At 40.5% G+C, this 21,415-nt stretch overlaps 1 protein-coding gene across 6 annotated transcripts in view; it reads right to left on the reverse strand.

Moving 5' to 3' along the window:
* DISP1 (dispatched RND transporter family member 1) overlaps window positions 1-21,415 on the reverse strand; it is an 85,775-nt gene that overhangs the window by 26,780 nt on the left and 37,580 nt on the right. For 5 of the 6 annotated variants that reach the window (XM_040059428.2, XM_040059431.2, XM_040059429.2 and 2 more), the window contains one exon: window positions 4,611-5,147. In XM_040059428.2, the coding sequence (XP_039915362.1) occupies window positions 4,611-5,116 (506 nt within the window). In that variant the 5' untranslated portion in view covers window positions 5,117-5,147. Of the gene's footprint in view, window positions 1-4,610; window positions 5,148-12,347; window positions 12,415-21,415 lie in introns of those variants that run through there. The other variant, XM_040059433.2, reaches the window with a different exon arrangement.

A 21,415-nucleotide genomic window follows, 5' to 3' on the forward strand; every position in this document is an offset into this window, starting at 1 on the left:
TGTAGTGTTCTATCCTCACTTCACAGCTTTTTCATTTTTATAGAGGTTTGTTTTAAAGTATTAAATACAGTGTAAGTATTCATGTATATCTGCAGTACTGTTTAAACAGTGTGTGGCACAGAACGCTGAGACACAGCAGAACTCAGAATCCCAGAACTGCCACATAAATCTGCAATGCCAAAACACTTCAAAAGAAGGTTTAAATCTAACTGAAAGCAAGTTGTACAAGAAGTCTGGATGTTTTACCAGTTTTCCTGACGCTGTTTTTTGCCTTCCTTAGAGAATAAATTGGTGCAGCAAGCAAAAACTTTGAATCCAGCAATTTAAACTAAGTGAGCTTTGGGAGCTAAAACCTCCAAAGTAGGCTGGTGGGGGATGAGGAACAATTCTTAAATTTTAGCCAAAGTAAGGATTCTGTGGAGCTTTAAACAGATTTTATTTTCCTGTTCCAGCTTGAGATGATTGCATGATTGTGGAGAGATCATCCCATATACCCTTTCAGCCTTTTTTTTTTTTTTTTAACCACAGATAATTCAGAAGCTTTTCAGAACAGTTTTCCTTACTTGTCTGCTTTAGTCAAAAGCATTAACAGTATAGTCTAAAAAAGTAATAACAGTGGGTGACACAAAGCAGGTTCACCCTGAGCCAAGAGTGCTTGTTTGAATTTACTGGTTTGATACTGCAAAAGTGCAGGCACTGCACAAATTGGCAGTCTGGAGCATTTTTCTTAGCAGCAGCACCAGCAGTTCCTTCACAGCTCCCTGATTTCTTCTGCCCTCCCTTTTGTCTCTGAGTCCACAGACCTAAGTCTTCTAAATGTTATCACCGGAGAGATTCCAGCAGAGTTGGCATCAAGATTAACAAGCATACAGGTAGCTTTTAACCTGTGTTTTCCCACTAAAACCTTCCCATACATGTCTGAGGGAAGCAATCCAATTTGGTACCAGAGATCCCACCACTGTAATTCCATGCCTTCCACAATCCTGAGATGACTTCCAGAATGATCTCAGCACGTCCTTCTTCTTCCTCTCCTATTTACATGCAGACATTCCCATATGAAGAAGAGGTTTGGAAAAATACCAGGAAAGATTGTAAGAGTTTTCTGGCTTTTTTAAATGGTATTTAATTCTCCTAGAGAACTATGCAACTGTTCACTGTTTATTCTATCCTCCTTTCATCCCATTAAGCACGCTACTGGGCTGCACGGTTTTACTTATCCCTAGGGACTCCTAACTCCAATGCCTCCAGTCGTTACGAATCAATCTTCATCCTTCTTTCACAGCCTTATTTAGTTGGTTTTCCCCATTTCTACTCCACCCTGGTGCAGGCTGCTGATGACTACAGAAGCAGGTGGCAGCAAAGGAACTACAGTAACTACCTATCTTCCAGTGTGTCTAAGCCCCCAGTTTTCTTGAGATTCATAAGCCCATTCCAACAAAAAGGATAATTCAGCATGAGCTCTCCAAAGGGGCAGAGTAGGGAAAAATAAAAAAAAATCCAATAGTACTGAAGAGAATTATATGTGCCTTGCTCCTACACAGGTAAATTTAGAAATGGTTAGAAAGCAAATCAATCCCCCAGACAATTGCGTTCTGATATGGAGAGGTGGCTAGGATTTCCCATGGTGTGTTTGTGTGGTCAAGATATTATGGCCACTGAAAAAAGAGGTATGAACGTGTTTACATGAGCTACTTCTTAAATGTGCATGCAAAATAACACAATTACTCAAGATCTTCCAACCTCAGAAAAACATCTAAAAAATCATCAGAATCATTACAATCAAATGTTGACCACTTTTACCTACTTTTACAATAGAGGTTTTTTTATCACAATCGTGCTGCAAAACACCAACCACTAAAAATATTTTCTTTCATGCTACAGAATTTTTCACCAACCTAAAAAAAATAACAGCTGTCCAGACTCTCAAGATATGGTGGATAGATGACATTTCCATGTAATTTAGTTAAACTTCAAAGCTGAACCCTCTACAAAATTCCAGATCCAGCCAGCTTTAAGAGGATAGGACAAGTGTGGCATTATTTCAATCTGTCTTTACTCACTTCAATCTGCAATGATATACCAGAGCCACATTCCTTTAATATTAGGTCACTGACAAATGTTAAGCCTTGGGCTTCAAAACCTGACAAAACCTGTTGTGCTGAAACAATTGGTTACCTGCCCAGAGCCGTAAGCATCAGTGATACATTCTACAAAGTGTTCACCCTGCTCTATCTAATTGCCTATTTTCCCCCTTCTTAAAATTATAACAACATTTGAATGCATTTTTTAAAAATAGAAAGAAGCTAAATTAGGTGTATTTTGACTACATACTGAATTTAACTAATGTATTGTATGAGAACCTGCATTTGAAATAACCCTGTTAAAACATGCACTTTTTATAAAGCTGGATGATTTCCAACGAACCTTGTAATAAAAATACTTGGAGAAGAAGCTGCTGTGCAGATTGTAAGCTCAAATTGCAATAAAATTAAGAGTGTGGAACAATGATCACATTGAAATATCACACACCTAAATGTTACTCCTCTGTTTACAGGAAGTTACCTGAGCACATAAAAAATGAATACACATTTATCACCTCTCCTTTTTAGCACTGCCAAGTAGCCACAAATGAGGCAGTTTGCTTCTTCCTCAGTGCACATCCATCCACCTGCAATGCTGCATCCATCTGCTCCCAGTTTTTACCATCTCCCAACATGTCTACATTGACAGTGGCCTCTCTGGGTGATAACTTCACAATGCAATGAGAGACTGTGGTGTTTAGACACACCTTGTTGAGTATGGAGAGAAAAAAGAAGTCTTTGGTTCCGTGCTAAGTGATAGTCAGATGTGTATACCCTGTATACACTGTCCATTAAGGCAGCCACAGGCAGTTTAGAGTGAAAAGGCATGGAAGCAGCCCAGTAATCATTTGATAGGGACATGCAGGCTATGCTAACAGACAGAGCTGATTATATAAGTGTAGGTGCTTTAAAGTGTCGTTGCTTTGACATCTTGCAGTAAGACAAACCATTCACCATAACTCATTATTAATAATTTCTGTACATTTTTGTAGAAGTGTATGGTATGGCAAGGAAGTGCAAGATGAAAAACCAGCGTCTTGGCTCAAGAGCCCGTCAGAACAGTTCAAACAGTTCTTGTATCTGTGAAGCGCAACAGAAAACATTATTTTATCATATCCAGAAGAAATTTTCACTGTTTTTATTCCTAGACTAAAACCAGAAACCCAAACTTATGGATGGAATTTGTTCCCTTCCTCATGACTACGGAATACAGATGAGGTTTAACAGCCCTGCTGCACAGGGAGAAAAACAGTGAAATCAATGTAACCATTCCGAGAGTTTGAAAAGTATGACTGATCCTACAACAGTTCAACTTCCTGCATACCTTTGCATACAAAATTATACAATATCTTTGCTTGACATTTAAACAAGTATGGCGTGGAAAAAACATCTCTGACTGTAAGCAGTTGTGACAACTAAGATTGTTTCCATTTGTAAGTGGAATAACTGGCAGGAGAAAGCCGATTTGCACTCTGTATTACCATCATTGCTATTTTCATCTGCTTTCACCTAGAAGAAAAAGCTGTATTCACTTTGAGTTTTTCTACATTAAATGTTTTTCCCAGTCTGCTATTTTTAGGAGTTTAAAATTAGTTCATATATTTTATCAAGACAAAAATCACTGTAACTGACTGAGAAACACTTGTAGCTCCAAGTTCTTGAACAAAGTTGCAGATGGTGGAGAACAGTTTTTAATGCTCCCATGAAAATTCACCCCTTTTAGCCCAACTGCAACTCAGAGAAAATAATAACCTTGCTTAAAAGCTTCAAAGCTTCTTGCTTCAATGGGTAATTTGTTTTTGAGAAACTGCCTCTTAGATTGACTGATTTTGCCCAGGATCAGGAGGCTGCAGAAGATCTTTCTTGTGCTTGTTCCTTCTTGAAGCTCTGGAACTCCAAAGTTAACAAATACAAAGAGACGGGTTCTTATGAAATGGAGAACAGAAAGGACTACAACCTGGAACAATGCCAAATTTCTCAATCTGAGCACAATTTTGAAGTTTAACAGATAAGACAGGAGGGTAACCCACTGAACCAGCCAGCCTGACAAAGAAAAAAAACACCCTGTACATTTGAGAATAGAATTGTTGAAAGCATTTTTCAATGCAACTTTTTAAGGAAATACATGTTTTGATTGGACTATGTAGACAGATCTCTCAGCATATTCTTAGCTATCTCTATATTGGTTTATTCTACACAATAGAGGTGTACCCTGTTTCTTCTAAAAAAGCTAATGAGCTTCCAAACAATCCCCAAGAAGGAAAAAAACCAAAACAAAACAGCCTTTTTTTTTCTCCCAAGAAAGAAATAATTCACTTCAGGAATATTCATGGAGCCTGGCAAAACAAATCTGACTTGGCTTCTTCTGGAATTAATAACTTGGAAATGCATTGAAAATTGATCTGCAAAATTACTGGGAAAGAAATTTGGTTCCTCTTCCTTTCAGATCTTCTACTTTTGTAAGAAAATAAAACAGTTCTGAGAAAGCTTACCCAACCTGAGAACTAAGAAATAACGCAAGCTGCTTACCTTATCCTGGCAATGTGTTGCTGCACAGGCTGATGCTGGAAATGGTCAGGCCACTGATGGTGAAGGCAGAAGGATGGGGAGGGCTGAAGACAGCAGGCAGGCTGATAGACAGGGGTGTGTTTTTGGCAAATAGAGGCTGAGTACTCAGCGTGTGGCTGCATGCAGCACGAGGTCATAGGAGATGGCGCTGAGCTGCCAACCACTGAATGACATTCTTGCTTGCTATTATGGCTACTTAAAGAATGATGGTACGGACAAGGGTGGCAGCATTGCGACAACATCTGCTGAGTTCTTTGGTTGTCTAAAGGCAGAAAGGATGGTTTGATTGTACCATTTAGTTGCAGGCAGCCATTTGGACTTGGCTTTGTTCTTGGTGTTTCCTTGGATGGGAGTTGCTGGACCGTGATGTCTCCGTCGTTCGCTGCGACGACCCCTGGGCCAGCAGCATTTGACAAGATGCTGCCATTGCTCAGGGCCACAGAGTCACTGGCGTTGCTCATAGCCATGCTCCAAGTTCTCAGTGGACACCTGATGTTCCTGAAGAAACAAATAAAGCATAGTTTAGAGAGCTGCAGAGTTTTCAGATGCTCAGAAATAACTTTGGATTAAACGTGAGTAAAACTCTGCTCTGAGCTTCTCCTTCCACAACACAGGGAAATAGAAAGGAGTCACCTACATTGCCAGGAATGTTTTAAAGTACTTAAATCTGTTCAACAAAATGTTAAGAGTGAAGTTATGTCAATTTTCAGTCATTAAACAAATTGTAAGTCAAATGAGTAGAGAGCTGACAGCATCTGTGTCACAGCTAATAAGTAATGGCTGACATGCACAGAACAAGATCACTGTGCACAAAACTAAGCTATAGCCACTATTTATAAAAACAGATTTTGGTATAAGTGGTGTCACCATCCACATTGCAATTTACCTGCTTTGAAAACCTGCAGGAGACAAGCCCACACAATGGAGATTATTTAATAACCAACAGTGTGCTGGTTTCAGTAACCTCTTTTCCAATTTCTAATAAAAATGAGGCATATTCATGTTTATAAGGAAATTTTGAAATGCCTTATTTGAATAAATCAAGCCATTTCAGCAGACATATCAAATTTTCTGAATAGTAGACCAGGTCCTTAGCAGAAGCTCAAAATGAACTGTTAGGAATACTAAAAAGATAGAATACAACTACATGCTTTTCCCATGTTGACAAAAAATAATCCCAGGATTGAATTACTGCTGAGAAGCTCTTGCTTCTCAGTGACATGTATTCCGAAGACAGTACATAATGTACCGTGTTGTAAATAAAGGATATTAAAAGATTTTCTCCTAAGGTTTTTCAGGCAATATGTAGGTAAATGAGAACCATTAAAATTGTAGAAGTGACCACAGCTCAAGATCAAAACTTGTGTGAGGTGCTCACAGCAGCCAATTTTCCCCATGTTAACTAAAACTTTGTTTTAGTAAGATAAAAAGGTAAGTTGGAGATTGTTATTCTGATAAATAACACGAAAGGTCAAACACCACACTCAGATAAAAGTTTGCTACCCAATTTACGTGGGCCTGGGGGAGGGAGGAGGAGAAAGAGGAAGAAAAACGCCAATTATGTAGTACTTAGAAGAATAAATCAACACTGAAAAAAACAGAATCACTTAATTACAACAGCTTTGACTTTTTAATACCAAATTTAATTAACAGCATTGCAAGTCCAAATTGCAAGGCTTGCATTACAGACACTGAACTTTGCAGAGGGACACAACATACATTGATTAAGGCAGATAAGCAAGGAAGTTTTAACTCCTTTTCTTCCCTGCTACCTTTGCTGAGTGCTCAGAGCTAAGCCTGCCCAGGCAGCTGAGCTATTTGACCGCCGGAATGCTAATTCTGAGCAGAAAGTGCTTGGCCGACTGGAATGCTCCCCCTGGCAGCCCCCCGCCTAGCATCTCCCTGAGAAGAGCGAAATCCTCCACTTCTGAAACAAAAATTAATCCTCTGCTATTTGTTCTAGATCATGTGCAGAGCCAGATGCCCTGGGAAATCACTTTCATTTAGATAACCACTCAGAACGGGAGAATATGCTGCTTGACAAGCAAATTTCTCCAGCCCTCAATTCCACACATTCCTGCTGGGTACCCCCTCCCCTCCCCTGGCCCAGGCAAGTCAAGCCCAAGGAGGACTTTCTGCTGAGCACAGAGAGTAAATTCAAGGGGCAGGCTAAGCTTCAGTTTGGTCTGAAGAGACCTATCAGCTATGTGAAATTCCACTGCGTCTCAGCAGTCTGGTTTCTCTCGCACTGCGGGCAACGTCAAACCTCAGCGGACAAAGTGAGAGCTGGACATTGAGGCAGAGAAAGCTCCTCTCCAGGTCTGGCAGCATTTTAGGAATTTCTGGCCACTTATTTTTACATTCACCCACCTAAGAGATAAGCTGCATGGTGATGCTGTTCCATTTGTTTCTAAGTTAGTTGGACTCATCCATATTATCACTTGAAACTGCTGTGCACTGATCCAAGTTACTGTCTGCTGTCATAACTAAACAGAAGGGACAGAGAGACTGCAAATATCTGGTATTTCAGGAAGACAGACACATACCCTTTTGCTTTAAATCCACGTCACTTGCAGCATTCATTTTTAGTAGCTGTTTTCAATCACCTCATGAAGGAAACCACACATCTCTGTGCCAGGCACACGCGTGCCAAACACAGACGCCCAAACTCGTGCCCGCAGCAGCTGGGCAATCCCAGCACAGACACACGGGCTTGGCCCTTCAGCGTATCTGTGCCCCTCGAGAACGCTGACATGGGAATTGCAGCTTTTGTCCAGACAGCTCAGCAGCCTCCACTTCATCATATGATCAAAGATAAATGCTTTATTTTACACAGATGTAATAGCTACCTGTGCACCTTTTGTTCAGAAACGTTCTAGAACTACCAAATTTGAAGAAAAAATCATCAGTACCACAACATATAATTCTGACTTTGTTCTCCTGTTGAACAAGTAATTCATGAACCATTTCAAACATTAGCATTTTAACAGACAGAGCTAATTCTTTCTTTTTTTCCTAAGCCTTGAGGAACTCCTGAGTTCTGTCCACTTTTATGGAGTCTTTTAGAGAGGCAATGGAAGCACCTGCTTGCCTTGAAGTTCTCTCAATGACACATTAAAGCAAGACTACTTTGCATGCTAAGGTAGCCACCTGATAAAATATTTTATTCAGTCACAGCTAAGAAGAACTGGGACTCAAACCAATTCTCTAGAATGTCAGCTGGGCTGTACATTTTCACTTGGTTTGGTAACTTTTCTATTTTGAGTCATTGAATTTGACCAGGCTAATATCATCTGAGTTTTGTTTCACTCGAGTTTGAGGGGATCAAAAATCCTGTACTAAGGTACTTCATTTGTGTCCCTCTCTACGGAAGGAACTCTAAATCTCCTGACAGCAAAACTTCACCTGCAGCTGGCACACCAAAATATATTCTTAGATTATATTCTTAACTCTCCACGGCATTTTGTCTCCTCTGCCACAATTGCAGTGACTGGGAATTTAAAGAGATGTAACAATAGCCCAATGAAATAGTTAACTGAAGTCTTTTCTTTAGAGGATGAATAAATAAGCCAATTAAGATGTGACAAGTAAAAGTGTAGTAAGATTTTTAATATGACATGGGCATGGGAAATCTAAGAACATGATAATCATAAAAAGAAAAAATCTAAAAATAAGCATCTTTGAAAATTCACTCTTTGAGAATTCTGAATTCTTTCAATATTGAAGTTTATTTTTGCTGCACTCCTCAGACTGCTTTAGGATCTGGCATTCTCCAGTAGAGTGGGGTTTTCAGAACTACAAAAATTTACACCTGAAAGCTTTGAAGCAGTGGACAGGTATTCTGAATAATGAGGTTGTAGAAAATACAGGCTCTAACGCAGGCAGCCCTACTTAATAGAAGATTAAATACAACCAGAAAAAGTGGTAATCTGCATGTTTAATACATCCCATGTCTGTAGCTGGACACAAGGTATTTTAAATGTGATCATCTCATGATCGTAGAAATTATGCCAGCTGGACTGCTAAGGGAAGAAAACCAGAATTGTCTTCAATTACTGCACTCTTGATAGCAGTGACTGCTCAGAAAGCACTTGAGCCTTGCAGTTCAAAACGACTCTTGGACGAGCATCATATCTGGAATGTACCACGGTCTGCAGCGGCGATGTTCCTTCATGACAGTTTTATGGAGTAACCCATCTATTATTCGTGGAGCTAACAGTGAACACAGCTCGCCCAGCAGTCAGCTGCCATCGGCATTGCAAGCCCTTCAGGAAATAAAGTAATGCTGTACCACACAAACTATGTGGGATTTGGTGCTCCCCAAGTAGCATGTTCTTTTAAAACTTGGATTAAGTTCACCTGTTCCTTTGGCTGCAACTGAAAGAATTGTTCCTTGATTTAAGTTTCTTAAAAAGAAAAAAAGAAAAAGAAAAAAACCCAACCAGACTTAAAAAAATATTGGTTCAACAAATCCCATCTGGGCTCATAATGCCTGCAATTGGGAATGACAGAAGTGCAAATCCAAGAGAGAATGACGTAGTGGAAATTTTGTATAACCTAATATATTAGTACAGATAATTTAAAGATTTTTTAGAAGACAAAAGAGAACAGCCAAGTGTTGAGGGTTGTTTTAACCATACAAGAAAAAAAAATACCCCAAATCTGTAACTTGCACAGAACCTAAACTAAACTGTTTTAAGACTTCAGATTTTTCATTTAAGGTAGCACAACATTCAAATTTCATTTCGAAGTTATCTAAAGCTTTTCAGCTGTAGTCAGCATGGCACCACGCAGCCAGCTGAAGCAGCCCAGGCTTTATGGATTTTGCAGACCTGTCAACTACAAAGCATCATAGTTCTGAGATGAAGACGACGCCCAAAGTAACAAAAATGTCTTTTCACGTTAAAATTCATCTAAACCAGCTGGAGTCTAGAAGCAGTGCATTTTTAAAAGAAGCAACATTTACCAATCCCAGCACTACCTGCTAAGGCTCCTTCCAGATGAAATACTGTGACGGCCTTGCAGTCCTTTAAGACGCTGAAGTTTTCCAACGTGGCCAGTAGTGGTACAGTCTGCAAACTCAGTTAAATCCTCTCCAGGCTTCGTCTGCTGCGCCAGCCAGTGCACAGCCACTCCAAAGGAGGGTTTGCTCCTCCTTCACATTACCAGAATTCTTTGTATCTTTGCCTTTTCGCGGCGCTCAGAGAAGCAACGAGCAGTGCCTGGTGTTTGATACTGCGTTTCACGGGAGATGTCTACTTATCTATCACCGCAATGGTCTTTAGCGAGTCAAACTGCGTTTTAATGTTTTATGGTTGTTGATCTCCATTTTGGCTCTCAGCTAGACATTTTTCAAATTCTCCAGATCTTACTCCAATGCTATCATATGTGGTGCTTGGTTTCTCTCAATACCTCGATTCTTGCTTTTCCAGCTGTTAACCCCTACCTCTTCCCTGAAAAGCTTTCTCTGTACAAAACACAGGCACTTCTCAGAATGAGCCATCCCTGTGCTTTCCTTTTTTTTCCCCAGGTATTTCAAGTATATTAAATATATGTATTGCAGCTTCAGGAAGTCTCAAACTCTTATTTCATCAACAAGCAAGTTTACCTGATACATTTACTAGTGCAGCCATCTCGCTCTGAGAACTGGTACAACGCAGCTCCTATTTTTGAGAAATGCAATTATGGTCAGTTTGTTTTCGGCACAGTCTATAAATACCCATTTTCTGAACTAACGTCATCCTATTAACAAGCAGATTTTCAGCAATCTAAGTCCTTGTTCCATGAGGCAGTAGTTAGCAGACAATTATGAAGCAGAAGAGGTCTGTAGAGGGGAAATTTCCCCTCCTCCAAGTGTTCTGAGAGCCAGCTGTCCCTGTCATCCCTCTCCACAGCCTCACAGGCTGAAGCTGTCCTGTCCTGAACCTGAGACTCCATGAGTTCATTTCCTGTGTCGCAGGCTGGCTTGGGAACCGCAATTCCTGTGACAGGGAGTTTCCAGATGTCACCATGCCAGCACCACAGCTCACGTACAGATGGACACTGGCAAGCAGCGTTGCCAAGCTGGCACAAGAGCGACCCACCAGCGGCAGCTATGGGGTGAGGGACCTGGGAAAGGCTGCAAAGGGTGGGAAAACCAGGATTCTTCAGACCCTCGGAAACAGACTCTGCTTTGCTTTTAAGCTAAAGTTACTTCTCCTGGCACAGAGAGCAAAACAACAGCACACCATTTCCAGAAATCATTTATAGGGCTTTGACTACAGAAATCGATGGCAGTGCTTTAACTACGAAGTCTTTTCAAAGCCAAAATGTACAATATATATGATTAGACTATAGATAGAAGCAACAACAAGGAGCTCTGAATTCTCTTCCAGAAGTTTTGTATGAGTCTAAAGTTTTAATTTTAAAAAAAGGCAAAAAAAAGCATATTTATGTAGGGAAAATGGAAAAAAATGTATTAAAGTCCAAAAAAGCTTCAAATACTCTGAGTTTTGGAATGAGATACAGCTACAAGGAGAAATTATTGGAACCACACTACTTCAAGAAAAAATGTGCATAGTTCTGGAAAGCAGGTGTATACCTCCACACAGTTTAAGAGCCCAGAAAGCTGTTAAAAAACCCCAGACATTGCTTACAACTGCCACACTGTCATCACACTAAATCTTATTTATACAACTTACTGACTTCCCATTACCATATGAAAGACTTTAACGTTTTTGTAATTGCAAATATTCTGATCCAAAATAGCGCTAATCCTGCTTACACAGAGTGGGGCGAAACCAAAATATTTCTCTTTCTGGCTGTAAGAGGAGTTACTTGCATCGAAAGTTCCGCAGGTTTTTACTTCATCGTGCTGTGGGATTAACATTGAAATTATTACAGCTGTAAAGGGACACAAAAGAAACACCCTAATTTAAGGTACAGCCCCAACTATACCTCCCATCACCCTGCCTACATTAATGTTATGTAAGAGGTTAAGAAACCCCTTGGCCATCTGCTTAGAATCAGACTTTTTGTTTTCTGTCCAAATTTAAAGGCGATGTTTGAACACAGTAACATAGTAACAAGATTTGTTACTAATATTAGCATTTTTTTTTCTTCCTATTTTAATAGAAGCACTAATATAATGTCCCTCTACAGCACATTAAAGAAGGCAAAGACTCAGCGAGAACGCCATGGCACATCGGGCAGGTACACACTGCAGTCACACCTATTTGATAAACACAGAGCATTCTTTCCCTTTGGCTACAGAAAACACAGCAAAACCCTTTTACACGATCAGTCCAGCAATAATTTTCTTTGAAAGCTAAACACGGGAGTTGTTGGGTTATTTCCCCCGCTTCATTTCCCAAGCGTTGAGTGGGTTTCAAGTCTCCCATTTGCTGAGCCGTGCTCTGAGGGCCAAATGATAAACCTCGTACAGCACTTTTATCACAGCGCATCTGCCCAAGGAGCCGGATCCCGAGTCGGGAGGGGGTTCGCTTTCTCACCAGGCTCTTCAGCGCTGGCAGGGTACTGCGCTAAGCTCTCCGGCATTCCTACCCAGCTGAAAAGTCTCTCACAATCCCGGGAGCCCACTCGCATTACAAAGCAGCATCGCAATGTAAATAAGCGCAGAGTTAAACCTCCATCCTCGCGCTTTCTGAGGGCACGGCCAGCTCCGAAGCGACCCGACGGGACGCGGCTCTCGCCACTCACCAGCCGCAGGTCGGGGCGGACGGGCAGGAAGGAGGCGGCAGCCCGGTCCCGATCCCGGTATCCCCCGGCTCCGCGCCCGCTCTCCCCGCAGCCGGAGCCGCTGCTCCGCTCGCCCCAACGCCGGCCCCGAGCGGGAGCCGGGAGCCGGGGCCGCCCCTCCCCGCGGCAGGTCCGGGCTCCGGCAGCGCCCGGCGGCTCCTCCCTGCTCCTGCCGCCGCGGGAGCCCCGGGCCGCTCCCCGCCCTCGCTGCCAGCCCCTCGGAGCGGCGCCGGGGCCCAGCGCCGCAGCTTCACCTGCCCGCGCCCAGCGGCGCTGCGCGACCCGCGGGCTCCGCGCCAGCCTTCCCACGTGGAGAGCGCGAGTGGCATCCCCTCGGCACCGGCGGCTGGGAAGGGAAAGAGCCGAGGAGGGCGGGAGACTGAAAACAGCGCCGGGGCTCATCTGGAGTGCTTTTCAAACCCGCTTCAGCCCTCATTAACTCCTGGCAAGGGCTTGTCCCCGAGCACCGAGCTCTTACTTCATCCTTTGGTTGTCAGGTATTTCTTACAAAATATTGGTGCGTGGCTACAAATCTCCAACAGTCTCCAGCAACAAAATACCTACTGGGATTTAAGGGCTTTTACCCCTTCAGACTTTATGAAATTTGTACCTAAAAAAAGCTTCTTCCCCATAGGCGTACTTGAGGACCTGGCAGTTCGTCTCCACATATGTCTCAGATAACAATTTTTTATGAGACTTTATGAACACAAACGTAATTATTACAGACTATTAATGCAAAAAACTAAAACCATTCATGGTTCACAACTCAAAATGAAAAAAGAGGGCTTACCAAAGTCTGGAGCTATTTAAACCCTCAATTCTAGGTATTAATGTGGGGAACATGGTACTCACTCACTTAGTAGAGCTGTTCTATGAGGAGCTTAAAACCCTACCAGAGGAAGTGCTACAAAAGGGTCCCAACCTGCGGTATACCACGATATTATGTTCAAACTACCTACTAAAGCCCATATGCTCACAAGCCTTGTGTTTTTGGGGCAGACTTCTGCTTTTTTCTCGGCCCTGGGTATCTCAGATACAAACCTCCGACCTGGCATCTTCCTGGGGCAGATCTTGTGAATCAGTCCCTGTAAATCCAATGTAGAACACAATTCACAGGCATCTGACTGCCTTTTAGAAGTGCTCTCCTTACTCTCTATTGAAATACAGAAGCTCTGGTTTCAGGGTCAAGTTGAACTGGTTGGAGCAAAAGGAATTTCTCATCTATAAAGACCTTTACTCTTTGCAAAGCAAAAGATTTAACCAAAGGAGACACTGAGGTTCCATTTCCCTTAGTGTGACCTTAGAATTACATATTCCAAGTGTGATACAAGTTTTTATACAAGGCAGCTCTTCCTGCTACTTGTATCTGGTCTCTAACAGGTGGTGAGAAAATGTTAAACCTGTCTTCCTTGACTCTCTTACTGAGCTTTAACTGTGAAATTTCACAGGCTTCAGCTGCCATCTCCACCTCCTCCACACCATCAGCATCCTATCTAGAGAACATCATTTTTCTAACATTAATGGATTCTCTAACAGAAAACTTGCTTTTCATCCAAGGTAGAACCATTCAGCATCAAATGATCTAGGACAGATTTTATATAAGAAATGTATTTTGCTCAAATGTATTTATTGAGCAAAACAGCACTACTACAAATCAGGTAACTTTCAACCATAATTCAAAATGAAAGTAGGACTTCAATACAGTATTCACTTTCTGAATATCTCCCATAATATAGCCTGAAAGCACCAGAAGAATAATCTCAAAGTTACTTTTCCAAAGTCACATGACTCCATGTATTCTTGAAAAACACATCTGCTAATAAAAGTATTCCTGAAATGTGTAAATATTACTGCGTATCAGTCCACTGCTGATACTGTGCCCCTTGTATTTGCTGATCACCTCAAAGAAGTGACAAGAGGCACATATTTTCTCAATGCTTTTATACCGAGGAGAAAAGGGACTATAAAAATCTGAAGGATTACAGTCTATTAAAACTCTTAGATTATATGTACTGCAGAAAAATAGCACTAGTTTCTTAGCACATAAATTTAATGCAGATACTTTGTTCCCAAGGAAGACAGTAAAATGAAAGTATAGTGCATGTTCAGAGATACGCTTAATAAAAGTATTTGTCCAAATGGGATTTAAATAGCCTATCATATATTTGAATTACAGCCTTGTAGCCGATTACTGCCCTTACAATATCTGAACACCAAACTCAACACTAAGTGCTGAGAAACCTTTTCCCTGTGCTACACTTAGGCCCTGCAGAGCCTTGGTTGTCCAGGGTCCCCCCAGCATATTCCTGGTTTGGACATCTCCAACAATCACCCTATAACATCTCCTTCTGCATCACTTCTAATGTTGCTACTTATCCCACTGTTCATCTCCACCAATAGCAGACAAATGCTGACTTTTTTATTTTAAATCATTAAAAAATACAACTGAGCCCTCCAGCATATGGCATGCAGGTCCAGGAAAACCAGGGGAAGGTGAAACAGGATGGAAGAACTTAAGAGTCATTCCAGGCAGACCAGGAAATGTCAGATTTGATCTGTGGAAGCCTCAAGAGGATAAAGGAGTAACACACTGCCCTATTCACTGCCTAGAAATGCATCTATGCAGGGAATTTGGAGGGCAGCTGCACTACTAATTCAGCCTTGGTATAATTCAAAATGATCCTCAATATACTAGGAAGTTCTGTCTACCTATGGATCTACAAATACATTTTACTAGAACTTTGATTGTTCAAAGAAAAATTCCTTACCTTAATTAACATGAGATGCTTTCTCTATTTTCTCTATTATTCTATCATAAGCCTTTTTTTTTTTTTTAATTGAGATTTTAAAATAACATTCTTCATAGTATACTTCACAAATAAAATCAAGCAGTAGTAAAAAGACTAACACAGTGCCCAGATTTCTGCATATAACACTTAGGAAAAAGGTTATGAAGAGAACCATGGTAGAGACTCAAATGAGCGTGCACATCTGTGTAAGAAAGTGAGTCTAAAAAACTGAAGCTTGTATTTACAAAGTAGGACTGACAGAGTGTTGTAATGCATGAAGTTTGACCATTCTTTCTCTTCAATAAGATACAAAGAGCTGCAATTCTTGGCCCTGACCCTTTCACAGCCTCTCCTAAACTGAAGACATTGGGCAATGCCATCGAGTGCCAGCCACTTCTCCAACCTCTGGCTGCCCAGGATGAAGAGCCGTAACCAAGCTGCCGCCCTTCCACCACAGGAGGTGCAGCTACACCTTGTACGTTTTCCTGGCTGGAAACTTTCACCTGCCTCTCCGAGCTTAAGATGACATTAATCACATGTTCTCCTTGTCACAGTGTCACTCTTCCAAAGAGAGATCCAGAAGAAGCTGAAAGACTTTGAGCATTGAATGTTAGTAAGAGAGCTGGTGGAAATCTTGGGTGTTCTGGGGATGGAATGGGTGATGAAGGACTACGTAAGTGCTCAGGAAAAAAGTGGAGAGGCTTCCAAAATCCTTGAAAGCCAGACAGAAGGCACAAGAGGTGCTGTAGAAATTCTGATGAATTGCTAATGAACTGGGGAGAATAACGGAATAGGGAATAAAAGAGCCAATTAGAGGTTAAAATGACAAAATGAGTTCTGCACGTGGCACATGTACTCTGCACATATTTTATTACAGCTACATTGAATTTTTATTACAATTCCTATCCACCTACAGAATTTCCTGGCTGGTGGGTTTTTTTTCTTGGAGGCAAAAGTCTCTGTTGCCTTTTAGATGCCATAGTACAGTACTTGCAGTAGGCAATTTACCAAATGCCTTTTAAAATAAACAACGTAGCAGGAAAAATATGGTAGGAACCAACCACTCTTTTACTACTTTCCATACTAAAGTATAATTTTGTGCAACACCTGAGGTAATACTAAGGTAGCAGCACCTACTTTAATTATTCAGAGGCACACAGGGCACAGACCAGCAACTTGCAGCTTCTAGCAGCACATGGGACAAGCCAGCACCATATTAAGGAAGTTAATTGGTCTGAGTCAGCTTGATCCATCAGAGATTGCAAGGTCTAGACTGCCACTGATCCTCACACCTGACAACCTGCAGAGAGATCCAAGAGCCTACACGGTGTTCCCAAGCGTTCTTGGGTCCAGAAATCTGAGGCAAAGACACAAAGTGCCTTATCTGAGTCTGCAGCCATGCAAATTTGAGCTCTCTGCTCCTACGCATAAACTGAACCTGAACAGAGAAAGGCTGTGTCCATAAGGAGATGAAGTTGGAAACTCTCAAAGTTGGCATTTGGAAGCATCTGAACATTGGAGTTAATTTACAACCTCTGTTATCCAGAGATGAAAGAAAATATTGCAAAATATAAAAACAAAAGCAGCCAACTGTGAAAATCTGGCACTTCAGTCTGTAGGTTTATTTATTTGAGATACAGGATGAAAAAAAGGAAGTGACTGAAATCCAAGGTATTAAAGTCTAAAATACACTGGTATTCTTCTATACACTTTTTTCTTCCCCTTGAAGTGTAGAAGACAGACCTTCTTATAAATACAGGTTATACTATAAGCAAAACTGATTCAATATCATCATATACCCATGGCAGAAGCCTTAAGTAGAATCCTCCACTTACAGACTGCTGCTTCCAAAATGATGAGATCTTGTCTGATCAATAGAGGACGTGAAGTAAATTGACTGTCCTTCTCCAGCTTCCACTCATCCAGACTTTATCACAAAATCTTTCATAATTGATTACTTGGAGAAAGGCTGAGAAATCTTTAAACCTTGCAAAGCAGACTTTCTCCAGCACTAGTGACAGGGGAAAAGTTAAGACATGCTCACTGCTCATGCTCTGTTCATTGCGGTTGTTTTTTGGGCTTTGGTTTGTTTGTTTGTTTTGGTTGTTTGGGTTTAAGATATGCAAAGGACATCTGGCTTGGATTTGGAAAATTTAAACTCCACACATTCAATAAACCAGATATCAACACATTCTTTTTAATATGCTGGAAACTGGACATTTAAGGCCACATCAGCTTAAATTACACTGAAAGTCAAAGCACAGAAATAAATTTCTGGGGGCAAAGAGGGTGTTTCATTGTCCGTGAAGTGCCTAGAACAACGTCCTCTCACCCCTTAGTGTAATGAAAAAGTTACTTCAGTATGAATCTGCAAACAAATACAGCCTGATTCTAAATTATTTCCTTTATTGATTTTTTTGTCCTTTATTGATTTTTGCTAAAAAGCCCTCTAAGTATGATAATGACATTTTACAGCCTTGCCTCTTCCCCCAGCTGAAACAAGTCACTGGCAGCACTTCCCTAACTTTTTTTTCATTGAGATCCTGAGATTTTAAATGCAAAGGCTGAGGTTTATGACATGTAAGACTGTCTTATCTAGTTACAGAACAGAAAAACTAATATAAATTTAGTGACTTTTTTTGGTGGAGCTCTAACAGACATAAACCTTTTATTTTCCATGTTTCCAAACCACAGGTACTCTGAATTGAAATGCCGATCTGAGGCTCCACAGTAACTCAAGTCCCACATCACACAAAAGCCTTGAAAAGCTCTGAAGTTTTAAAATTCTCCATGTTGAATGAAATTATTTACATTACTAAAATAAAACAGAAAGCTGTGTATTAATCATGAAAACCAGAAGAAAACATTAGATTTAAAACTCTGCAAAAAAGCTTTAATATGGAAAGTTTATAAGACAGTTTTATTAGCATCTCAAATAGTTTTCAGATACTAATAGAAGAAAACTTGTTAAAAAACCAAATAAATTTGGAAGCAGAACTGAATATCTATACTTCTGATTTATCTACAGCTTACAATGTTTTGAAGGAATTTTTAATAGCTTGTCTTCAGCTGTAAAAGTATCATTCTCTAAACATAGTGCTCCAATAATAAGTTACATTAAAATACAGCTGCATAAACATGTTTACACACAGTTATATTTTCTCATTCACATTCCTTTCTCACAGGTGTACCTTTTCCACTATGAAGTAACTAAACTTAAGTGTATCTTATGTAAGTGCACACATGTATAATGTCACTTGTAAAATAGTCCAGACTGACCAGGGGGAAAAACTAACACAATGCTTTATCTGAACATAAAATAAACAAGTGACATAAAAAGCAGTAATTCTACCACTTGTACAACACCAGCACTTAAATTACAACCACCAGCCTGATGGCAGTGAAAGCAACTATTCCAGTATAACTTTTTTTTCTTTCCAGGGCAGGAGAAATGTATTTTACTAATACTGTTTTAATAACCACCACATGAACTTGTCTGGAATCAAAGAAGTAACAAAGAACTGCACTTCTCCCATCATTTGGAGAAATTCATGTAGCAACAGTCCAGAAACCACAAATACCACTATTTCCATTTCAGTTAAGGAAGCAAAGGAAAAGTCACTTTTTTCCAGATTCATATTCTTAGTTCAGAAAACAGCAGAGTCTTGCAATGTATGGGATTCTTTCAAAAGATATCAATTATTTTTAAGATAGGGACAACTGTTTTGAACTTTATTTAGGGAAACTAAAAATATAACATCCATATTTATTGCAACTACATAGTATTGCCATGTAATGTTTATGCAACATTAACAGCTGTGTCCAAAATAAACTTTTATGTTGCAGACATCAAAAAACCACTCATTTTGCTGTTCACTTAATTCACTTACAGAGCAAAGAAGAAGGTTCTTGCTATTCATTTAAGAGTAATCTAGGTAACAATGGCCATTCTGAAACACTTCCGAAATATCTATCTATTGCACATTCAACCTTCAGCCTAGCCTAGCTCCTTCGGCTTAGTAAAACTAACAGGAGAAGAAATCCCTACCAGCTTCTTTTTTGTTCATTATTTTTTTAAGATTTTCAAAACTAACTGCTCAAACCTTCAAACAATACATGAAAGAGCTCCCCTGCCTTTTGTGCTCAACCAACATCACACCTTCACCTTTCTTCATTAGGAAGGTGGAATAAGCACCAAAACTAATTTTTTTTTCGTTTTCCCTCCCAGGAAAAAAACGAGAGATCTAAGTGTTTGGAGTAAACAAGCATTGCTAGAGCCCATAGAGGACCTTTTATTTGAAGTGGGCTTTACTGACACACTAACGAAGGCCTGACAGACAAGCCAAGAGAAAATGGTATTTGAGCACAACCTCAATGTTTGCTCACCAGGCTGCTTGCCTGCCACAGGCTTACCCAAACACAGCCCCTGCAATGAGAAGTCAATCTTCTCTGGCTGTCCCTTAGCAAACAGATGTGAGCCTGGGAATTCCTCATACATTCAGATAAATCGAGAACCAGACCGTTCAGAGCCCCAACCTCCATGGCTTTAGAAGGAGATGTCATATTTCTGCAAGAGTCTCTGATTTCACACTACTTAGACTAAAATAGAGTTATTGCCAATCATCTGCAAGTCACACAATTTCCAAAACTGTTCACCAAGTTTGATATGCTTCTGTTTCACCTACTACTCTACAGGAAAAACCTTGAGACAAGTCTAAACTATGAAACACGTATGTAAGAGTCCTCTATGGATGTTTTTTTTAAAGCCATCTCTATTCCTTTTGTATTATGCCCAGGGGTAGTGAGGTGCATCTTCTCAAAAAACTGATCTGGCATTTTCTACTTGCAGGTTCCCTGGAACCACTCAGTTCTGACTGTACAGCACAAGACTTGCGTTGACAGTACCGAACTGCAATTGTACCTTCCTGATCAATGCTTGAATCAAGAAATCCTTTAGAAAAGCACAAGGTACACAAACGTTGCATTACGGTTGTAATACAAACCCAGATAAATTCCTTCACTGCATGAGGTCCATTTAACAAACTAGATTTTTATGCAGAAGATTGCCAAAATGTCTAAGGTGAGGAACTTGAGTGTTTTTCAAGCTTAAAGGGTACCTCTTGGGAATGACATTCAATAAATACAGCTGGACATCTACTTAAGATGGAATTCAAGAGCAGACTTTGACAAGATTACTTTATACATTCTGTGATGAATGTAGAAATTCAGTTGGACAAGACTGATTTTACCATTTTATCCAATTACAATACAGTTTCTAGATACATTGGAATAGGATTTGGTTCTCTTCTGGTTATATGAACTCTAGTATCAGATTAACTCTCTTCACACAAGAATTAAGGAATCTAAAGAGGATCAGCTGCTGAAATGTATTTAGGAGTACAGTATCTTTCCAAACCCAGGATTTGAGGATCAGGACTCTGACGCAGCAAGACTGATAACCAGCCTGCAAAGGAAGCCAGGCTGTGAGAATTGAGAGAACTCTAGTCAGTGTTGGTCATTAGAGGTTACAACTGTGCAGTTGTGGTTTTTTTAATATCCTGGCTAAAAAGCGTGCCTGGGTATATGCCAGCAGTACCACAGCTGCACAAAGTTAACACCAGCAAAGCACCTCCATATCAGACATGGAGACAAGGGAACAGCAGCTGTGGAAGACTCCTAGTAGCCCCAGGGAGCAGCAGCTGCACAGCCATTCCTTGGCTCCAAGGGCAGTTTGGTTCCTTTGCAATTCCCTCCCTTCCAGCTCCCTTAATTGTGCCATGTACCTGTTCCAGGGCATGGGCACTGGTGATTGTAATGAACCTGAGAAATCCATTTACTACCAAGCCATTGAACCTTTTATAGCAAGTGTTCACATATTAAAACCTGAATATTCTTTTTATAATTTTAAATCTTATTTCACAGACCAGCCTTGTTTAGTCTACAGATTTAACAGTCACCAGCAGATATCATTTTAAAGAGCAATGCACACAAAAGATACTGACTTCCCAGCAAGAACTCACAGCCCAGCTATTAAAAAAAAAAAAGACCAGCCTCAGTAAGGTTGCTCCATTTGTCAGAAGATATTAATCTTTGCATATGGCCTTTCTAAAACAAGTTAGTATAAATCTACCAGCAAAAAAATCTTTCGCTAAAAAGTTTGCTTTAGAAACAAAGCCAAAAATAATCTAACCTTGAGGGAACCACCCCAATGAATTTTGCATGACTTGTTCTTCATACTTG

This window comes from Hirundo rustica, chromosome 3 (genome assembly GCF_015227805.2).
Source record: "Hirundo rustica isolate bHirRus1 chromosome 3, bHirRus1.pri.v3, whole genome shotgun sequence".
In the NCBI taxonomy this organism is placed as follows: Eukaryota; Metazoa; Chordata; class Aves; order Passeriformes; family Hirundinidae; genus Hirundo; species Hirundo rustica.